General features: G+C 36.8%; 1 protein-coding gene and 1 long non-coding RNA gene across 3 annotated transcripts; one reads left to right on the top strand and one right to left on the bottom strand.

Moving 5' to 3' along the window:
- Positions 1–1,400: 1,400 nt before the first annotated feature.
- gopc (golgi-associated PDZ and coiled-coil motif containing) lies at positions 1,401–22,354 on the bottom strand. 2 transcript variants are annotated; one of them, XM_065256253.1, is made up of 9 exons: positions 21,861–22,354; positions 9,040–9,204; positions 7,561–7,584; positions 4,817–4,992; positions 4,402–4,567; positions 3,145–3,240; positions 2,856–3,020; positions 2,382–2,556; positions 1,401–2,299 (listed from the first exon to the last, which is right to left on the bottom strand). In XM_065256253.1, the coding sequence occupies exons 1-9, from the start codon at positions 22,140–22,142 to the stop codon at positions 2,181–2,183; spliced, it is 1,368 nt and encodes a 455-aa protein (XP_065112325.1). In that variant the 5' UTR covers positions 22,143–22,354; the 3' UTR covers positions 1,401–2,180. The 2 variants fall into 2 exon arrangements, with proteins under 2 accessions (XP_065112325.1, XP_065112326.1); XM_065256254.1 differs by lacking the exon at positions 7,561–7,584 and having other exon boundaries at positions 21,861–22,353.
- On the top strand, positions 14,180–15,844 carry LOC135731447 (uncharacterized). Its single transcript, XR_012338025.1, has 3 exons — positions 14,180–14,858; positions 15,098–15,202; positions 15,510–15,844. It is a non-coding gene; the product is annotated as an uncharacterized lncRNA (long non-coding RNA).
- Positions 22,355–23,676: the final 1,322 nt, after the last annotated feature.

Raw genomic sequence — 23,676 nt, 5'->3', positions numbered from 1 at the left:
AGTATTGCACTAAGGCATAAGCATGTATTCTTCATTTAGGGCATGTTTATATTGCCCATATGTTTATTTAAATATGGAGTAATCAGTGTAGGAAGATCTTGAGACGCAAGAGCTTTCACAGCCGAATATGTTTTTAGGAGATACATATTTCATACCGTGAGAGTTAGTGATATGTTAAATAACTGAATAATAGGAAAGCAACACTGATGATTATAGAAACCGTTATAGTGAGCTATACAGTAGTGATCTTACAATTCACAGATTTGAGGCACTAGAGCTAACTTTACTTGGACTGAATAGGGGGAGGTGGTTGTTTAAAATCCCTACAGAAAAACATTTTTATCCTTTATTATTCGCACAACATAGAGTAAATAGGTTTGATTTAAATAAACTCATGTTGTTGACTAAAAATACTAGTACTCTCCCCTAACCAATTAATAGTAGTTAATACAGTAGGTATGTTCAATGACACTGTCGGGTCTAGTAGTGGACACTGTTCAGCATGGAAATATGTTCAAAAATACTTAAGAGGATATGCAAGAGAAAATATCATCAAGAAATCTCTACTTTTGATATATATTTCACCCCAAATAAAAAAAAGTAGAGATGCACCGATACATCGGCCAATAATAGCTATAAGCCGATAAAAGCTATTTTTCCACACTTTCAGTTATCACACGATAGTTTTAAAGCAACACCAAAGAGTTTTTTTTACCTTAAAATAACGCTTCCAAAACAGTTTCAGTCGTTCATCCACTCTAAACAGGGTGAACAGCACTTTCACATTCGCTTTGCAGCCCTCTATCGGCCAAAACCGCACTAAAGAAGTTTCCAAACGTCGGGTAGTGGTCCTGTAGTCTGAGTGAATACTACAAAAACTTGCTTTATGGCAGACCTACAATCCAATCAGAGCCAGCTATGCCTCAGTATTTATGACAGTGGGTAATGGACAATTACGCTTCTAACCTGTAGGGGGAGCAAAGAGACAAAACTCTTTGGTGTTGCTTTAAAATAGCCGATATATTCTGTCAATCAAAAGAGAACCGGAAAATTCAATAAATTTGGGCTCTGTGTATAAAAAAATGTTAAGTTACATCACTAGTTTAATGTTCAAGATTAATTGTCATTATAAGAATAAATAACATAAAAAAGTAAAAGTAAATATTTATGCAAGTAAATATATCCACCAAACTAAACTATTGGTATCTGGACCGGTATCGGCAGATATCAGTCTGAATAAAAGTCATTGATGGAAATTTTTTATATCGGAGCGTCTCTAAAAAAAATAAAAATAAAAAAAACATTTTATTTGACAAAAAAATGTAATCTAAGTTTGGGTATTTTTTTAATGATAAATTAAGCATGAATGCACACAATTTATTAATTAATTTAAAAAAAAAAAATCACTGCATTTCATTACTGTAATAAAGTGAAGACACAATGCAAAAAGACAAAAACTAGGGGTGAAACCCGGACAATTCTTTAAAATTCTCTCTATACATTTCCATTTACTAAATGGGACTCAAAAACTGTGTACATGTGTAATGTAAATAAATCATGTGTGCATTTGCACTGTCCTGTTTCCATCCCTGTCACCTGACCACCCTGTCTGCAAAACAGGAAGTGACATCACTCTGGACCCACTGCTTTAGAGCACACAGGAGGACAGCTAAGCAGGTTTATCAGCACAGACTTTATCACACTAGACTAAAAGTGAGACATTAAAACTACTGATGTTTTATTTGAAGTTATGAACATATACTTTCTCTTTGCTATATCCATCTACCTTAGGCAATAGGTTCACGCCAAAAATGAAAATTCTGTTGTTATTTACTCTCCCTCAAACTCTACTGAAGGTCATGATATGCATTGAGACAAAAATATACAAAATAAGTTTAGACTCATATGCCGTATTATCCTTAAGAAGCTCCTAATCTTTCCTCCTAAATGTAACTATTATACCATGCGAACAATCCTGTGTGTCCGCAGAGAAACATGTCCTCTCTTCACTCAGTGGTTCATCTCTAGTGGACGTCAAAACAGTCGGTTCTCCATACTGCATCAAACAAAGTATTTTCTTATCTTACATATTTTACACGTGCAGTCTTAATCTCTTTCTGCTCCTTTTTATCCGGTGCTAATCCTCCATCTCCATAATCCTTCCCTCTTAATCTGGAGAACTAAGAGGAATGCTCCGTACATTCCTCTGTCTTGGAGATCTTCTCGTCTGATGGACTCTCACTGGACAAGGCTGTATCTCCATTCTCTGTTCTGTTCTTCACTAAGTGCTTTCCTACAGCTTTAGGAACAGATATCGGGAGGTCATATTAAAGCAAATATGTTTATTTACCAATCGTGCAATTCTTATTTAAATAGCTTGCCTTGTAAGGAGGCGGAGTCAGCAGTCCCATTATTCTGATTGGCTCCTGCTCCCTCCTCCATTTCATCCAGGTACAAACGGTACCGATGGCCACTGTCGTCTTCGTACTCCACGTTCTCATCATCAGAGTCCACTTCTGGAGCCACATAAACCACCTCGAATTCGATCTCGCCCCTCTGTACAGAAAAAAACCTGTGAGGCTCTAAACCTAACCGAGGTCAACATAACCTTTGCTTCCTTGAGAGCTATCGTTTCAGAACAGGGGGTTGTTTGTTAAGCACTCCAGTAATAAGGATTTAAAGGGAAATGTTCCTGTTTACACCTCACAAGCTGTTAAAGATCATCTTAACCTTTGGTAGGCACTCAGCATGGGATTGATACACAGTTCTATTAATAAATTATAGGTCACGCACTTATCCTGTTGTGAAAGCCCCCTTTCGGGGCTGCAAACCAAGCCTCCGTGTGCATCTCTCACCTGCTGTGAAAGTATGGTGACTGCCTCTTTATGCTTGGCATCTCTCAGGTTAATGTTGTTAACTGCTAAGATGGCATCTCCGACATGCAAGCCTCCGCAGCGTTCTGCCGGCTGGGAGGGGTGAATTTCCGAGATGAGGATGGGAACGCCGTGCTCTTTACCACCCTGCGTTACGCGGGGAATGCAAACATCAAATTACGACATCCAAGAGAATAACTATGACTAATTTAGTATCCTTCAAAGGACCTGGATAGATTATCTTACGCATGCAAGCAAAGGTTAAACTCACTGTAATGGAGATTCCAAGTCCTTCATGGTCTTCTTTAGTCAGAACAACTTTGCGTATAGGACCAACACCCTGAGTCTTCTTTAAAGAGTCTGTGTCCTGGAGAAGATGATATACAGGAGGAAATGCATTAGTTTTGGCATAAGGGTCAGTGACAAAACGGTTTGGCAAGATGAGAAATTCAAAAATCTTTTAAAAAACTTTTTTTGAAAGCACACATCAGGTTTATTTCAATGCACATAGTGAATTTATGTTAATTTTATGCAATAAAAAATTACATTTGCACTATTTTTATGAAAGTTAAGACTAAATGGACCTGAAAATGTTAAATGGTGTAACCGCCAATTGTGCCAAAGAATGTAAAATTTAATGCGTTTTTGTAATATTGGTCCTGACATATGCTGAAAACAGTTCTGTTTTCTAAATAATCTTTGACAAATTATGTAAAAATGTATTTAAATTATTACATATTACACTACATATTACACTAAACATTATATTTTATACCACATATTTTATGAATATATGTATATTTTCATTAAAATAAAATACTAGTTACACCAATTGACACACACCGTTACACCACATTGACATTTTTGCAATTATTACCCAAATATTCTTTTAAAATGAAATAAAACCAGAAATTTTAGACTTGGTCCTCAAAAAACAGAATCTGCAAGTAATCTGCAAATTTATTTTGAAATGTTAACCCTTTTACATTTAATTGAACCATACGGACACAAAATAATTAATGTCATGTCATTGACCCATAAGCATGTACTATTATTTGCTAAATGCTTTTATTTTAGAGTAAAATACACTTGATATCATGCATATTACATTCCTTACTAGGGATGCTAAACAATTAATCGCGATTAATCGTTAGCAGAATAAAAGTTTTTGTTTACATCACATTTGTGTGTAAACTGTGTATAATAAATATGTATATATATAAATATGAACACATTCATGTATGATTTTAAGAAAAAAAATGTATATATTAAGTATTTATATATAATATAAATTATACATAAATATACAAATGTATATACACATGTAAACATTTCTAAAACATATACATGCATGTGTGTACATTTATTTATACAAAGTTATTATACACAGTTCACACACACATATATGATGTAAACAAAAACTTTTATTCTGCTAATGATTAATCACGATTAATCGTTAAGCATCCCTATTCCTTACTATACAAAGTGTGCTCTGAAAGATGGATTTAATAAAAAAGCGCTCTCTTACATGGCCAGCAGGTGATGGCAGAGACTTCTTGGGGTCATTGCGCCCCCTGCAGGCTCGGATGACTGTTTTGTGGCGATGCAGGTGAATCTCTGCTTCCAGCTGGTTCCAGAGTTTGTCATGAGCTGGTCCTTTCATGTCCCGACCCAGCAACTGTATCTGCTGTACCCTGAAACAAAGTGAAGAGCTTTCAGCTTTCAATTGACGCCAAGGCCATGTTTAACATTCATGTTTACTCGGAGATCATGAGCGGGCATCTGACAACAGGACAGCACTGGGAATTGTAGGATTGTTGAAAGCAAGCACTGAATGTCAAGTATTATGCACATAAGAGGCTAAAAAACTTTGGAGGCATTTTTTTTGTCACGTGTTAATCTCTTTAACCTCTCCATGTACAAGACTGGATAACCTCTCTTACCTCCCAGCCAACTCCTTGTCTAGGTATTTGGCTGCCAGTCTGGCTCCATAAACCTCAGCCTGTAGTACGGCAATGTGCCTGCGGAGGGCCTCGTTCTCTTTCTTCAGTAATTTTACTTCTGCTTCCAACTTGGCCTCCTTCATCTTCTCTTTCTTACTGGCCTCCAGTTCCTTCTCCTGTGAGATACATACAGAAAAAAAGTGAGAAGGTACAGAGTCTGTTGACTGGGCTAAAGGCTGATTTATACTTCTGCATCAGAACTATACTATAGTCATGTATACTTATGTGTCGTTGATTGTGCAGAATTACACATGACCACTAGTAGGCAGTGTCCATGGGCATGTTTAATCTGGTCTGATGCATAAGTATAAATCAGGCATAGGTATGAGGTCACATTAAATCAACATTGATAACAGCCATTCTGATGAGCTGCCCAGAGATAGAAACCTGGTGTATCAACTTCACAACAATACAAATGACAAACAGGAACGATTGCAGGACAATGAAACACTTTCTGCAGCTCACACAGAACACACAACAAATGCATGTACTACATAAAAATAGATATATACACTATACAATTGCTAATGGTGTGACACAAATGCAGGCAATAAGGACAAACCAATATCACAAGCCCAATGGGTGAATGACATCTCTTTAATTGTTAAACTCTGTATTAAAGAAATAGTTCACCCAAACATAAAACTGGGCCATTAATTCCTTAACCTCTTGTCGTTCCAAACCCATTCCAGCCTCTTATTTGTTTATGTGGACTTACAATATTACTTACAAAAGTGTAATTTTATAGCTTTTGTAGTCCATTTTGCAGTTTTGGAAAAAGGGAGGATATCTCAGGCTTTCTTGAGTTGATCAACACCAATGAGATTTGACATCGACATGTGCCATATTTGAATTTAGCTATTGCATGTAACTTCAGTTTCACTAAATAAGTTCTCTTATAAATGTGCCCCGGCCTGAACCACAAAACCAGTCATAAGTTGCATGGGGTATATTCATAGCAATAGCCAACAATACATTGTATGGGTCAAAAATATACAGAAATCATTAGGATATTAAGTAAAGATCATGCTTCATAAAGAGATTTTGTAAATTGTCTAGTGTAAATATATCAAAAATATGTCATATGTGTTGCTAAGGACTTAATTTGGACAACTTTTAAAGTGATTTTCTCAATATTTAGATTTTCTTGCACTCTCAGATTCCATTAGACAAATATTATCCTATAGCATACATTAATGGAAAGCTTATTTATTCAGATTATATACACATCTCAATTTTTTAAAAATTACCCGTATGACTGGTTTTGTGGTCATAAATGTGTCATTTTTTGGCATAAGGGTGAGTAAACTAAACTATGAGAGAATGTTCATGTTTGTGTGAACTATTCCTTTAAATTTCGGTGTGTTCCTCATGCAAAGCTGTCACATATAGACCTTATAGAAGAATTAAAGGATTACTCCACTTTCATTTTAAAAAAAAATTACCACCATGTCATCCAATATGTTTATTTCTTTTTTGTTCAGTCGTGAAGAAATTAAGTTTTTTGAGGAAAACATTCCAGGATTTTTCTCCATATAGTGGACTTTAACTCTTTTACCGCCATTGACGAGATATCTGATCAATTAAGAGAAAACGCTTCCCCGCCAATGACGAGATTTTCCGCAATACCGCTCTTCGGCAACCTTTTAAACCCGGAAGTATTGCCTTATGGCAAGCAGCTGCATGTCCGTGTCTGTTTTAAAGATCGCTCTGAATGGGAACTCTATGAAAAGTCCGTCACAAAAATGGAATTATCTCTGCTTTTTGCTCAAAATGTGGTGTTTTTGCAGAAACCTTCCCATATTCAAAAGCTGATTACAAAAGAACCACTGAACGTAGGATGAAACATTTGTTTTTGTTTGAAAGCAGAGGGTCGGTTCTTTCATTTGGTATATTGTATGCTTATATATTTAAAGAAAATCATGAAAAACGCTGGCGCTGGCTGGCAACTTTTTTTTTAAACGCTGGCGGTGAAAGAGTTAATGCCCAACTGAGACATAAGGGTCTTATCTAGCAAAATGATCGAAATTTTCGCCCCCCCCCCCAAAAAAAAGTATTTTTTAACAACAACTTCGCATCTTGCACAATCACATCGGAAGGTCATGCATGACGAATGCGAAACTACCGCTCCAGTGTTTACAAGTGTGGAGAAAGAGGACCGTTCTGACGTGTTGTATGTGGAATGATATACTAATCAATATCTTTGTGTCAGTTTATTGTTTAAAATGGTCCACATAATACGTAACTCGTGATCTTTCGACGTAATTGGATAATACGTAAGGTCGTGCTGCCGCATCAAAGGGCCAGTGCAAGTCAAGAAGTTCTTTTGCAAAAATGACCCCTCGGTTGAGATTATTGAGAGCCCTTTGCATTGAAACTGCAAACCGTTGAGTTCCACCAAAGTCCTATATATGGAGAAAAATTCTGGAATGTTTGCTCAAAAAACACACAAACATCTTGGATGACATGGGGGTAAATTTGAGTAATCCTTTAAACTTACAAAGCATTAGTCATATGTGGACTACTTTTATGGTGTAAAATAATGACAAAAATTTAATTTCGGTGTGAACTATTCCTTTCTAATCTAATACACAAACAGAACATTAGTTTTCAATGAGAGACGTTGAAATGAACAGAAGCGTAGACAGAAAAGGCTCATGCACTCAAAACCATGCAAAACTTACCATTTTGTCCAATGTGGAAACATGCTTCAGGTTGTAAAGAGAAAAAGAGGGTCAATGGTTAGAGCAACAGTGGTAAACAGGTTAGCAGGTTACAGAAGCATCATTAAGGGGTGCTCACACTACACTTTACGTTCCATTGACTTCCATTTATATACACGCAAATGTGTCAAAAGGAAATGCAAGCTTGTGCGAATATATTTCGCTGCGTACCAAAGTCTGGTGAACCTGTGAATCCGTTTGACGTGGAGACATATCAGGGTTTCCCGCGGAAAATTTGTTAGTTAAGGTGGTAGGGTTGTGCAGGTGGGCGGGCCAGGGGCGTATGCGTCATGATAAAAATATTTTTATTTAAAACACTCAAATAAAACTCAATTTTGAAGAAACAATGACAGAAAATGAACACATACTAGATTATTAATGAATTAAATGTTTTATCAACAGGCTAGTTATCCTTCAGACAGTGACGGACCATGTCTTTCTCTCATTTCGGCCATGTGGCGTTTGGGGTTTTTTTTTTTTGGACGACCTAGTTAAGGTGGTAGGGTATCCCAGCTTAGGTGGGCCACCCGAACTGAAAAGTGCTGCGGGAAACCCTGCATATGACCAGTAGAAAACCGCGACATCCCAGCATGGCCTTTCTCTTTACTAAAAAGCAAAGATCGACTAAGTGCTCCCCGATACATATTCGCAGTAACGTCCGAAAAATATTTGCATGCTCAAAGATTAGTGTGACCGTCCCTTTAGTCAACTTTATAGTAGCTGGGTTAAGTTAGGAAGACCTGACTGAGGCTAAAAATGTGCTGATCAAGAATCGCCCACTTGGTTAACAAAATCCGTCTGATTGACATTTAAAGCAATCAATCACATTTCTCTCTTTTATTATGTGATGTTTTATGTTATACTATTCATTGTCATATTATTAAGGATAGGTCATGATGGTTGACTAGTTATTCGACAACCAACAAGTCTTCCATTGTGGTCTGACTGGACTCTAGACTTCAGTGATCCCAAAACCAGTCAAATTATATAGAGTTAGTCACTTATGATTCTGAAAATATGATGTTTTGCACATCCCTATAAACTGCACAGCCTAAAGTATGTGAACATCTCTTTCTAATTAGTGGACTTGACTAATCCAGCCACTCCCAATGCTGACAGCTGGATAAACAAAACCATACAACCATATCATTTCTGCAGACATACAGACAGTCAGTTTGTCAGATTTCTCTCCATAGGGACAGTGAACTGAGTACGTACAAAAGCAATGACAGATTTTGGGTTTTAACTTCAAATGGATGTTCAATAATCAGGTGTCCACATACTTAAGACTACATAATAATGCAATTGACCTCAGCATGCGTTACGCATGTCCTGCAATGTGTCTGTAAACCAGCATCTGGCTACAAAACCTCGTTTCTTGTTAGCTAGATGTGTATAAGCAACTGTAACAGATGGACAAATTTAAGTTTTTTCACCCACCATCCTGTCCTTGATGGAATCTGAGTCCACTGTTTGACCAGCTTTGGCTTGCAGTTTGAGCTGCATAGCATGAAGCTGCAGAAGCTGTTCGTGGACATCTTTCTCCACCACCGCCTTCTCTCCCTGGACATCCGTCAGCTCCGAACGGAGGTCTACCAGCTGAGCCTGAAACACACACACAGCATTAATAACTAGCTACACAAGACTGATGAATCATGCTAAGTCATAGTGCTGATTCAAACTGTCTGAGTATCATGTATTACATCATCTTTCCCTTGTCCAGAATGGTCAAATTCAAAGGATAATTGCAACCTTTAATTTAGGTCACTACATTATGGGGCTTTCGGTTGGCCACAGCAGTTCACGCCATATGGTTGAAATGACACAAGAGTTGGTCAGAGCTATGGCATAGCAGTTAGCCGATGTGGTTCAACACAACATGAAGTTTAAACCCAGCATGCACCACTTAATCATAAGTGTTCCTATAGCTCAATTGTAGAAGCATTGCGCTAGCGGCGCAAAAGGTCATGGGTTTGATTCCAAGGGAACAGACATACTGATAAAAAATGTATGGCCTGAATGTACTGTCGGTCACTTTGAATAAAAGCATCCACTAATTGCATAAATGTAAATATAATGTAAATGTCATTTTCAGTCATTTACTATCTGTATTGCCAACGTAAGGGTTAGGAAATTAAGCCCTTAAAGGGACACTCCACTTTAAAAATTTCCAGCTCCCCTAGAGTTAAACATTTGATTTTTACCGTTTTGGAATCCATTCAGCTGATCTCCGGGTCTGGCGATACCACTTTTAGCATAGTTTAGGATTATCCATTGAATTTGATTAGACCATTAGCATTGCGCTAAAAAATAACCAAAGAGTTTCAATATTTTCCTATTTAAAACTTGACTCTTCTGTAGATACATTGTGTACTAAGACCGACGGAAAATTAAAAGTTGCGATTTTCAAGCCGATATGACTAGGAACTATACTCTCATTCCGGCATAATCAAGGACTTTGTTGCCGTACCATGTCTGCAGCAGGCACAATGATATTACGCAGTGTCCGAAAAAACTCCCCTTGGTAGCTTTCAATTGCAGGAGATTATTTTCAGGCACTGCGTAATTCAATGGACTATGCTAAGCTATGCTAAAAGTGGTACCGCTAGACCCGAAAAAACGGCTGAATGGATTCCAAAACGGTAAAAATCAAATGTTTAACTCAACATTTTTCGTGTAAATTTTAATCTATCACAAAAAACTATATATTGTTGGAAAGGTCTATGAATGTAGTTTTCATATTTCACAAAATTTAAGCAGGTAGAATAATGCAGTCACAGTAATTTATTCATTTGTGTCAAGAGTATGCAGCAAACTGTTGACACCTAGTGGCCGTTGTTGGTAAAACCACTCACAGTGTAATACAAACCTCATTTTTTGAGATAATTTTATGCATAAAATATGTAGTTTATTTCATTATTTTTATTTATTACAATAAATTTAAACAAATATTTTCACCTCCAAAACTTTTGTCTTCTTTAACCCTTCTTTAACCCTAGAGAACCCAAGAACCCTTCTCTTAGCATCAATTAACATCGGCCAAATTTGACCCATGGATTCTCCAGGGTTAAAGTGGGCATTTCACAAGACTTTTTTAAGATGTAAAATAAATCTTTGGTGTCCCCAGAGTACATATGTAAAGTTCTAGCTCAAAATACCCTATAGATCATTTATTATAACATGTTAAAATTGCCACTTTGTAGGTGTGAGCAAAAATGTGCCATTTTGGGGTGTGTCCTTTTAAATGCAAATGAGCTGATCTCTGCACTAAATGGCAGTGCCGTGGTTGGACAGGGCACATTAAGGGGTGGTATTTTTATGAGATGGTCCCCTTCTGACATCACAAGGGGAGCCAAGTTTCAAGAATAGTTTACCAAACTTAAGTTACTGGGTTGTTCTTTTTCACATTTTTAGGTTGATAGAAGCACTGGGGACCCAATTATACCATTTAAACATGGAAAAAGTCAGATTTTCATGATATTGCCCCCCAACACACACATACAAAAAGGGCTGTGCCAGGATGGTTTACCCAAAATTGAAAATTCAGTCATCATTTACTCACTCTCAAGTAGTTCCAGACCAGTATTAATGTCTTTGCTCTGCTGAACACCAAACCGTTGTAACCAAACCGTTCCTGAGCACCACTGACTTCTGTAGTATTAGTTTTTTCTACTATGGAAGTCAATGGTGCTCCTGATTTCTGCTTCATTACAAATATCTTCCTTTTTGTTCAGCAAATAAAAAAATGTGTCAGGTCTGTACCAACTTAAGGTTGAGTAAATGATGACAGATATTTCCTTTTTGGGTGAACTATCCCTTAAATAAAGAATAATGCACAACATCCCCTCCAGTTTTATAATGTGACACTAAACTTTTAGTGACTAAAGGATATTTTACAGGTGTTTGTAAGATAAATAGCAGGGTTTCCCGCAGCATATTTCAGTTAAGGCGGCCCGCCTAAGCTTGGAAACCCTACCGCCTTAACTATATCGTCAAAAAAAAATTCCTTGCACAAAAAGCCATAAAGTGCATCTCGGAGAATAGCACGTATGCGCATCACACCGCGAGCGGGGACGCGCGCCACATGGCCGAAATGAGAAAGACGTGGTCCGGACCATCACTGTCTGGAGGATAACTAGGCAGTTGATAAAACATCTCGGAGAATAGCGCAGACGCGCGTCACACCGCAAGCGTGCACGCGGGTCACACCGCAAGCGTGCATGCGTACCACACGGCCGAAATGAGATAAAGACGTGGTCGCTCATGTCTCGAGGATAGCCAGTTGATAAAACGCGTGTCCGTGAGAACTGTAAGTGGACTTATGTTTTGGGTTTATTTAAGCCTGTTATTGTATTTGTCTATAGTTCTTGCGATTTTAAGGTAAGTTAGTTGGGGGTTTTGTTGGTTGAGCAACCTGCTAGGGTGCCTGTTGATTAGATATAATTGTTGAGCGCTCTTGCTTACTTTATGTATGTGCTTTATTTACATGCTACAGTTTTTACAGTTTTTGCACTATCTATCATCGTTCGGCAGACGTTCTACAACATCTGCTTCAGTTTTGTGTTCAATAACCCTTTAGTTTCACTTCATCATGCAGCTTTTCCTGTTAGTAAAAACATTTAATTCATTAATAATCTAGTATGTGTTCATTTACTGCCATAGTTTCTTCAAAATTAAGTTTTATTTCAGTGTTTTAAAAATAAATGTTTTTTTTATTTATTAAAATATTAAAAATTTCATCATGACGCATACGCCCCGCCCCTTTGATTGTCACGCCCTCGGCCACGCCCACCCGCCCAACACTACCATCTTAACTAACAAATTTTCTGCGGGAAACCCTGAATAGGCAGATATTTGTTTTAAAAAGATGCTGAGTTCATTTCTCTTTCCAACATTTCCTCTTCTCTTCAGAAGAACATGTACTCTGACACACCCATTAACCACCACCGCACAAGTGAATAATGAAAATCTGTCAGCCCCACCACTAGAAACGCCTCAGTCCTCCAATATCTCAGCCTCTCAAGTAACGTGCATGTGTAAAGGACAGATATAAAGTCTCCTCATAGGAAATTCACTCTTTTATTTATGTGCCCGGCCTGCATCAGGTCACCCAAATATTCAGCACTAACACAGAAAGTTTGCTTTTTATTTGCCAAAACTGAATCAGATAAGCGTTATGGCATTAGTCAAATGTGATTTACAATGTATTTCATTTGTATGTGTGCTTCCTGGGAGTTAAACCCACAATCTTGCCCTTGCTCATCAAATAAGCCAGAGGAACAATGCCGGATGTGATCTGCTTTTAAATAATATTGTGTATAGTCTGTGTGCTCTATAACAATTCTATGGGAAAAACATGTAATTTTTCCAGAATTAAAAGTAAGACTAGACTTTATGACTGTGAAACAGTGGCTTCAAAGTACATAAAGGGAGTTCAGCATGTGGGTGGCAGCGGACTGTAACAAGAGAAAAATCAAATGCATCATTTTTGTATTCTGTTTACTGAGACCTTTCACATAGTAGCAGCCTTTAGAAATTGTCTACAATTTAGACATCTGGGTGGATTGTTTAAAACTGAGTGGATTAAGTCGGAATGAAGTCAAAGTTTACCCTACTTATTTGTGTGCATTATTATCAAAAATAAATAATCCTTTTTGTAAAAATGTAACCACTGTAACGTGTTTCCAAAAAAAAAAATCAAGATACAATCTAATCTCCCTTTACATGTTTTATAGCATTATCTAAGGCTATGTTTACACAACCACAATGTAGTAAAAAACAGTAAAGGGTTCGCAATTTTGATCAATTTCTCGTACACACGACAGTGTGTAATAAAGATCCACGATAACACGGATCCGGGAAAAGTCTATAGTATTATGCAGCCAGGCCAGTAGTTGGCGATGTTACTTTGTAAAGAAACACAACACAAATGCGCACATACGCATTCTTCTACAGGTGACCCTGGACTATGAAGCACCAAATTTTGGAAACTTTGTTGGAGAAGTGTTAATAAACTTAGTTTCTTGAGTTTTGGTTATACTCACACACACCTATAGACTGAATGAACACGCTCGCATGACATCACAGTTATCACAGATTCACGTTTACAGTGTACAAGGCCTTGTTCTCAAAAACGTGCACATTGTAACCCCTTTTTCAAAATGTAGCATTTTCAGGACCCCAAAACACTGTTGTTGTGTCAACAAACAGCTGAACAGCATAAAAACTTTATTGAAAACATTGTCGTGAAACGGCCCCTAAACAATGATGTTAGTGTACGTACTAACAAAAAAGTACACTGTAAAAAATTGCTGTAAAAAAACGGGGAATTTTGGACAGTAATTTACCGTTTCTCATAAATACAGTTGAATACTGTAAATAAACATTAATATGACAAACAAAATAATAACAGCAAGCTCCTGTTCAGTCTTACGGGATAATACAGTATTTTTTGGTTTGGTCAGGCATGTCAGACATGTGACGAACTCATCTGCAACCACGAGTCAAACTGATTTAACTACACTGTTTTTCTGCATTTTATTATACGAGAAGGAAGCAGAATTATAGACTGTCTATCCATTTTCACTCCGATTGTGACCCTACCAGCACTGAGACGGACGACGAATTCACTTGTTTTTTACTCCTCGCCTGTATATCAAGGTAAGCACAAACTGAACAGAGTCTGTGTTTCTAAGTGAAATAATTGACAAAATGTTATATATATTTGCTTATTTTTGAAATATTTCTAAAAACGATTTATTTGATTTTGACATATTTAGGGCAGATTGTTAAACGAATTGGCAACTAGCTATATAGGTTAAATACAAATAAAGATGCTAATGTTAATTTGCAATCTAATCAAATGTCTGACTGATGTGCGATTATCTATTGATATTTTTTTTAAACCTACATGAGGGATTGGGCTCTGTTTCACCATTTGTTTGTATCTTTTTTCAATGTGTGCACTTTTAATCTTTGTACAGCGCCTCGTGAATGTGTTAACATTTAGCCTAGTCCCATTCATTCCTATGGCTCCAAACAGGGATGAATTTAGAAGCCACCAAACACTTGCATGTTTTCCCTATTTAAAGACTGTTACATGAGTAGTTACACAAGTAAGTTTGGCACAAAATAAAACTTTTGTTTGGAGCCATTGGAATGATTGGGGCTAGGCTAAACGCTACATTCACGAGGCACTGTAAAAGATGAAGTGCACGCATTGAAAAAAGATAGGGCTGTATTAATTCGTCTAAGTTGAGGTAAGAACATAGTAAAATATTGAAAACGGCTAGTCCAAGGCTGATACTGCTGGGTAAGTGTAACACTAAGGTATGGAGTATAAAACAATAAAACAGTAGGCCTATAGAAAAGTCTTTCAGTCTGTCTAAAAAATCTCTTTCTGTAATTAATATCATTAGCTTTTCTAAGTACTGGATTTGTAGCAGTATAATATCTGATAGTTTTTTGGGACATTAACTATAATTGTTGTCTGCATCAGTTGCTGGTGATGAAGTAACATTTGGATGTTGGATGATCAGCAGTGAAAACAACATCATCTGTGAAGGCAAGATGAAGCTGCGAGGACACTGGAGTTTGTTCAAAGGTAAATCCTCTACTAGCTGTTCAAGAATGTCACATTGCGTTAAATTAGTGTCTCTTTCTTTTTTGTAAATTGACTTTAATTGCATTAGGTCTTTTAAATAGTAAGTCGAAGTTTAAGCTAGCATGTGCATATAGACATAACACTGGGTTTAGGCCAAATTTGTTGTCATGCTACATGTTTTTGAATAAAGTATTTCTCTCTCATTACTGCCAGAATGGCAACAACCAGAATATTTATACTGTGAATGCAGTTGGTTTTATCTGTCTTCATTGCAATTAATCTTTACTTCTCTCATTGTACTTTGTAGATGCTTAATTGGTGTGAACCCTAAGAGGTGAACAAAAGCCAGGCAGGTGAAGGTGTCCGAGAAGACAGGAAAGCTTGTCCAGAAAAACGCAGCAACTGTTAATCCCCATGTGACCACCCTCATCAAAAACTTCATGGACTTTGAGTGGCTTTCACATTGTATTCTGCAGTGTTGTGATATTTATGTGACATCACAGCATTATGTTTTATTCAGCCCAGTCTCATTAGTGAGGCAGAAACTGACATTTAAGAATGCACTGAATTTTGTTATATTTAATAAAAACAGTGTTTTATCATCATCCTTTGTTTGAGAATTTTTTTGCAAGCAATTTTAAGTGTTTATTTTAAAATTAAATTTTAACAATGCTAGAAAAATCACATTCTACAGTATAAATAACAGCAGGAACCCTAAAATAACAGTATAATGCATCCAAACATCTGACAGTATTATACTGTGCAGCTCCCTTTTTTTACAGTACTGTCTCGTAATATTTGTACAGTAAAAAACTGTTGTTGTAAATTACAGTAGGTAATCTGTAAAATTACAACTATATGCTGGCAAATCTAGCTGCCAGTATATTACTGTAATTTAACAGTGAAATTTTTTACAGTGTACCAATTATTGCAGTGTTACCATGGCTTTTCTGGACAGGGTTAGGGTACTAAGTGCTATCATGCTCATTTGTTAGTGCATGGCATTAATAGCACAAAGGTCATGGGTTTGATCCCCAGGGAACACATACTTATAAAATGCATCTTTATAAAGCACAGTAACTTTGGATAAAAACATCTGCCAAATAAGAAAATGTACAACCAAGGGTTTTTGGAGCACCACAGTGACTCCATCATGGTAAAATGATTCCCCCAATGGAAGCTTTCATAATGGACTATGAGCTTTAATAAAGACCCATTAACAGATTTAACAAGTGCTGGGGAAAAGCAGATAAGACAGTTATGCTGCCATGTGAAATTCAAGTATTTTAAAGGCAGATATATATGGTAGTATTAAAATCATAGGAAACATAAGACCAGACCAGATCTGGCTCAGCAGGTTTAACAGGCTCAGGCTGTATAATGCTGTAGTTTTGTCTACATCAACAATGTTTGCATACTGGTCAATATTTTGCCCACATCACAGAAACAATGAAGATGGATATATGCATGCATCTGAATCTCTATGAACACTTGCATTATTTAGCAGACCAAACACAACAGGCCATTGAATCTGTCATCACTGAGTTGTTCAGATAGGGGGAAAGCATAGAGAGTATGTGGTTTGTTTTGAAGAACACTAATACGCATTGTATACAAAGCTCACTGGTGTGCATTCTGATTTACATATAGTCACTTAGCAGATATTTTTAACCAAAGTAACACAGGCCTATATATGGTCAGGATATTTTTATAGATATACTTGAAGAGTTTGGTTCCAAAAAGCTATAAACGCCATTTAAAAAAAAGTAGTTAATTCATTTTACGCAAAATCCGATTTACCTGCTGTGTTATTCTGTCATCTTTTCTCCCTTTTTCTAAACCGCGACAAACGGCAGTCCTCCTTCTCTGCAGAATGCAATAAATCCGCTTAACCAATCGCAGCGCACCCTTCCACGCATTGTTAACAATAATGGCGGCACTAGGGCTGTGACGGTGGCAAATTTTTACCACCACGGTGGAACCATCAACAACAACCGCCGGTGTTGCGGTGGTGGGGTCCGTGGGGGGGGGGGGTTAGGGTGGATTAAAAGGTGAAAGAAAATAGCGTTTCACTAAATGCGCTTCCTGATGCGCGCGACTTTAACCTGGTAAATTTTTTATTTCACATCAAAAGACAAACGTGATGTGTATGTATTTCACTGTCACTGGAGACCAAAAGAAACTAACGCAGACGCACAACACAGTGACATGGCTAAACTCCAACGTGCTGAGTTATGCTAAAATCCACCAGTTTAGTGGAAACGCCATACATGTAGTGGAGATTTGTGTATTAACATAAAACAATGTTATAAATTTGTATCTTAGGCTATAAATTACTGTACAACTTTTGTTATTATTTTTTCACTTGTACAAAAAACTGCAATTTTTACTTATTATTTTGTTTAATTATTCACCTGATATGTGACGTCACACAACTGCCGGTGGCACTTCAACACTGCCGTGGCATTGCACCACCACGGTGGTGCGGTGGTCATGACAACCGTCCCACCCCTAGGCGGCACTTTGAATACTCACGGATTCCTACTTTTCCTCATCTACTTTGTACTTTGTGATCAAAAAACAAACAAAAACTAAATAATACTTTTGATCTATTATGAAATTGTTGTTCATGTTTTTGTTCATGACGACATTTTGGGAGTGATAAATGATTGAATATATTTTTGGTCCAGTGCCTGTATGGTGTTAGTACTGACCAAGTCCAGAGGCTGTCATATGTTGATCAACTTACTTTGTTACTTAAAAAATAACTTTTATATTGAATAGATTTATAGCATTTTGTAATAAAAAACCATCAGCAGAAAAAAATCATCAGTTTTTATAATAAATCTTTGAAAATAAAATTATGGATTTACATTTTTAATGTTATTATAACATAAGGATGCTATGTTAAAGTTTGTAACAGAAAATAGTTGTTTTCATCTTTCAAAACGGATTTATTGTGTTTTGGAACCAAACTCCTTACTTTTTGTTGCAAAGTACTGCATTGTGAAATAATTCCTTCTAGTGGTCGACCAATTATATTAAGCATTTTTATGGTTATCGGTATTTGCCATTTTCAAAACTGATTTGCAGATAAAAAAAATTTTTTACACCAGACATGTACAATAGTTCAAAATAAAGGTTATCGATTTACTTAAAGGCTCTCTAAGCTAATCTGCGAGACGTTAGTTATTGTTGACGTTTGAACTGTTTTCAAACAGACGGAGTGTAGCTAACTCCTCCCCTTCCCCCTCCCTTCCGTGCTTTCATGAACACGCCCAACCCCCACCCCAAATCCTTTTTGTCGTTTATTGGCTGGAATACTTTGTTTTGTTTTATGATGCTAGGTTTGGCCATTTGTTGATATTGCCGTTTGTGAAGCCTGGGCTGTCTACAGAGATCGCGTTTTTTTACAGTTTGATCAGCGGACAGGCAGCAAGCAGATAGTGAGGAGATGTTTCCGGTATGTAACAAAAAAATGTTTATGGTCTAAAACGCTTCAATTCGCTTAGAGCGCCTTTAATCTGTCATAATCAGCATCTGCCCTGAAAAACACACATCGGTCGACCCCTAAAGGTAGACGTATAGTCCCGTTTTTACACATATGCAAGGCCCGCGAACACTGCGTGTAATGCAAATTTTGTCATCAGAATCGGGGTTGTGCACCACTGGGACAGGAGAATGTAGTACGTACAGGAGAATGTAGTATGCAGCCCAGGAGATGCATTGCATTTTGACGCAATGCACATGCGCATATTTTTTTCATATTTATTTCTACAAACATTGAACGTAACATTAACGTTAACCTAATTAATAGTCTTCTCCATTAGATGTCACCCTCTTTTCTGCCTTGCGCGATGTTACCAAGGAGCGAGAGCCTAGCCTGTCATTCATTCAGTGCTTAAAATAACGGTTTTGGGTGCTTCGTCGACGTTGATGCCACCTTCACATAAAAAGTCAGAGGTATGGAAGCATTTTAGATTTACCAAGCAAGAAGACGACGATTGTGTTGTGAACAAGAACAAAGCTATATGCGTGATTTGTAGTGCAGATGTGAAATGCTGTAGTAATATTAAATCTATATTCATTGAATTTAATCGAAATCTATCCCAGAATTGGATTTGAAAATCGTTCCGAGAATCGGAATCGAAAATCGAATAGAGAATCGGAATTGAATCTATTTGATAGCTTATGTATCTGAAAAATGTAGATGGCTTGTTAAAACATCTACTCTAATTCAGGATATAATCATTTAAAGTGCAACTATTTCATTGCTACAAAAAAAACTTTATTTTGTGAATTTAGTATAATAAAATGTGTTTGTGTGGTTTATGGTTAAAACCATACTATGTCCATTTTTTTTTAGTCTACGGCCATCATTTATCAATATCTTCATCATTTATCACAATACTTCCATAATGTTTTTTTTACTACTATGGAAGTTAATGGTTGCAATCAGCTGTGTGTTTACCATCATCAAATATCTTATTTTTTGTGTTCATAAAAAAAATTCATGCAGGTTTAGAACAACACAAGTTTAGAAAATTATGATTTATCATTTTCATTCTTGGGTAAACTATCCCTAAAATATAAAATAATTCCAAATAGTTTTAGATTGAGTCAAGTGGTGGTCAGAGCTGTGGCTTAGCAGTGGTAAATCACAACATTGAGTTCTAACCCAGCTCGCAACGTTACCCAGGTATGCAACCCACTGCTTCTTACTTAATCACTTTCTGGCATAGCATTATTCGTAAAGATGGAAAGGTCAAGCCCAAAAGAAGTTGATTATAATGCATAGATTGAACAATTTCATTATAGATCAATTTAAGTTGGACAACAGCAGAACTCTATGTAATGTTTCAGTGTTCAGCCTGAGATCTGTCTAAAGACTTTAAAGCATAACATCAGGGTCTTATTTCCATGGGCGGAAATCCCGGGGGGGTCGGGGGGGACAGGACCCCCCCTATCTGAGGGTTGTCCCCCCTAAATTATCATTAGAATATGTGTATTGAAAATAATTTAATGATTTATAATACTTAAACTAGTTGTGTAAGAAGTGAAACAATACAAATGCAAACGGAGCAACAACAAAAAAACGTTTTAAATATTTGGATTCCCCCTCCCTTGCCTCACAGTGGTTTGGTCCACTGCCCACGCCCCTTTTACCTCACCACCACACATTCCGGTGGTAGAGAAGTGTACGGAGCCGACGCGTTAATAAGCTATATACAATACAACGTTTCCCATCACTTATCAGTTTATCCTCATATGTTTTAAAACTGGACTATTTTGACATATAAACATGAACATATTTCGTTTTCTGAGAACAGAAGCAGATAAACGATCAAGAAAACATTTTTATGCATTCATGCAGAGGTGAGGCAGAGCTGAAAGTAACAAATTACATTTACTCACCTTGCTGTAACTGAGTTTTTTGTGTACTTTTACTTTGAGTAGTTTTTAAAATCTGTACTTTACTTTTACTTAAGTATGTTTAAAGTATTGTTGGTTACTTCGCTACATGTTAAATCATATCCGTTACTGAGTAAAAATAAATAAAAAAGTAAGGTGATAAAGACGCGCCACGGTCGGATGATTGATTGATGGGCGGGGGAACGCGCAAAAAGAACCATGGAGAGGGACGAGACAGGCGCAGGCTAATGCAGACCCTCAATTCAATTCTTACGAAAGAAACCCCTGGCCATTGACGCAAAGCGATTGTTTCATTCAGGTAGGGTTCATGCTCTTGAGTACGGAGTTTGAGAATTGCCGACCGTGTTTAACCGCTAATTTGCACGATGCATTTTTAATACATGCGCATTATCTTCCGAGGTCTAGCAGCTTCGCGTCAAGTCAAACAACTTGAGAACGTCCTCGAGAATGCGCAGATCATTAGACATTGCAGAGAGAGAGAGAGCGCGAGAGAGATAGATTGAAAGACATCAGGTACACAGGTCTGGGAGCTAATAAACGTGTAAAGGATGTATAGTGTATAGCCATGGCACTCATCTCATTATATGTTCATTTATGTATATAGTTTAATAACAATGTATGTTACTAGCAATACATCAATTACAACCTTCATATAATGATTGTATTTACTAGCTGCTGACCTCATATTATTTTTGCTTCAAAAGTGCATAACTCACCTGTAAAAATCATTAAATAATTCCATAAATGTTTCTTAGTTATAAAAAGCTTTTTATTTTATTAACATTTGTTATTGCACTTTAATTGTAGAGATGTTTACAATTAAAAACATAGTTTGAGATGTATATATCCTTCCTTTGTGAACTATACTAGAAACCTCTCCCCGCTGTAAAAAAGTAACTCTTAAAATTAAAATGACTTTTTACTTGAGTAGATTTTTAGACCAGTAACTTTACTTTTACTTAAGTAAAATATTATTAAAGTAACTTTACTATTACTTAAGTAGAAAATTGTATTACTCTTTTCACCTCTGCATTCATATGTATTAAAATTAAATTTGCGTCCGTTCATAGAGAAAGAGAAACGTTTTCTATCTGTACCCATTTCCTTGCAAGTACAATTTTGCCTGTATTATTGGTGTCCCCTTCAAAAATTGTTCTTGAAAAATTTTATGTTTATTGTCCCCCCCAACATTTAGATGAGATTTTCGCCCCTGCTTATTTCTCACCTCCAGTTTGTGGTTGAGCTGAAATATGGTTTGTGCTTTATGACAGAGCTGTGCGAAACACGAGCTGAGACTGGTCATCTTCTGACGGCCCTCATACGTGATATCCGATTGATCCGGATCTATCTCTCCCATTAACAGATCGACATCCACAAACGCCTTATCGAACTCCTTTTCCAGTACTTCCAACCACCGGAACATGGACATGCCGGATCCGGGACTCGAAACGGGACCGACGGAGAGGCCCGAACCCGGAGACGCGGCACCGACAGCGGATGCGGACATGTTCGACACCGACACGGATCCAGGAAGAACAGGCAAAAACCCTCAAGATATCAAATATCGTCCTTTCGCGGCCGATCAGCTATCGGTTTCAAGTTACGTAAATAGCGGGATTCTTAAGGGATAAAGAGTTAAAGTGATCGCGGTAGAAGTGATGTTTTTATGAAGGTTTATCCGCGCTCTCATCTGACCAGGAAATCTGAAATCGAATAGTCAACAGCGTAGATCGATTAGTTTGGTCTGCCACACGGTGAGCTCCGCCTCTGTCGGTGAGGAAATCAGCTGATAGGCGAGCGAATCGATCGCTGAGGAATCAAATCAGAACTGCGATTTTATATGAATTTATTTCATATATAGCTTATATTTAAAAAGAAAACTTAAATTACTATTTTATCAAGCATTTTATTGTATAAATTGTCACTGAAACTAACTTGAAAATATAACTGACGAAACTGTTTAATGATTAATAATGATATATTCATATACAATTTAATATGAAATATTAGTTGAAATATAAAATTTTATATTAACATTGCATGTTTCATTTATATATTATATTTAAAGTTAATTAATATCAACATTTATGTATAGCAAATTGTCAATAAATAAATAGTGATAGTAATAATATATTGTCATTAAAACTGATTAGAAAAAAATGTCTTCTACAAAAGTCGGTTCTGTTCTGATTTTGTGTAATGCTGTATAAATGTATTTGTAAATTTGTATGAACATATTAAAGGGGACATTTCACAAGACTTTTTAAGGATGTAAAATAAATCTTTGGTGTCCCCAGAGTACAAAGTTGTGAAGTTCTAGTTCAAAATACCCCACAGATAATTTATTATAGCATGTTAAATTGCCACGTTGAAGGTGTGAGTAAAAAATAATGTGCCATTTTTGGGTCCCTTTAAAATGCAAATGAGCTGATCTCTGCACTAAGTGGCATTGCCGTGGTTGGATAGTGCAGATTAAGGGGCGGTACTATCCCACTCTGACATCACAAGGGGTGCCAAATTTCAGTTACCTATTTTTTCACATGCTTGCAGATAATGGTTTACCAAAACTGCTTTGATCTTTTTTACATTTTCTAGGTTGATAAAAGCACTGGGGACCCAATTATAGCACTTAAACATGGAAAAGTCAGATTTTCATGATATGTCCCCTTTAATTGAAAGCCTTATACCATGATAGGTTGTCATGGTAGAAAAAAGTATGATAAACTATATCTTTCACTTCTTTTTTATTATTATAATTTTTTTCAAATATTTGGTTTAACATTATAAAAATATTTCTTCCAGTGTCTCTCATCATCTGTTGTTATTATTATGTTATTAACCTGTTTTTGTAAATTATTTCAACAGTCCAAAACTATAACAATGAATCAGGTCAAGTTAACATTACTGAGTGGAAAAGAGGACACAATGCTCATCCAGAGGAACTAGCCGGAAAACTGCAAATAGTTCTATCAGCACATTTTACAAATTGGTAAACATTATTACTTGTATGTCAGTTCCTCGTTGGTGTCAAATGTTGTTTT

This window comes from Paramisgurnus dabryanus, chromosome 12, assembly GCF_030506205.2.
Source record: "Paramisgurnus dabryanus chromosome 12, PD_genome_1.1, whole genome shotgun sequence".
NCBI classification, from domain to species: Eukaryota; Metazoa; Chordata; class Actinopteri; order Cypriniformes; family Cobitidae; genus Paramisgurnus; species Paramisgurnus dabryanus.
The sequence above is the reverse complement of the archived record's forward strand: the minus strand, read 5'-3'. Positions and strand labels throughout refer to the sequence as shown.

Bases quoted from the DNA above. Each gene is read 5' to 3' on its own strand.
- gopc (XM_065256253.1), bottom strand. From the start codon at position 22,142: ATGTCCGCATCCGCTGTCGGTGCCGCGTCTCCGGGTTCGGGCCTCTCC. The intron at 9,205-21,860 runs GTGAGAAATAAG...TGTGTGTTTCAG, and splicing joins AGCTCAACCACAAACTGGAG to GCTCAGCTGGTAGACCTCCG. The intron at 4,568-4,816 runs GTAAGAGAGGTT...ACTTTGTTTCAG, and splicing joins GACAAGGAGTTGGCTGGGAG to GGTACAGCAGATACAGTTGC.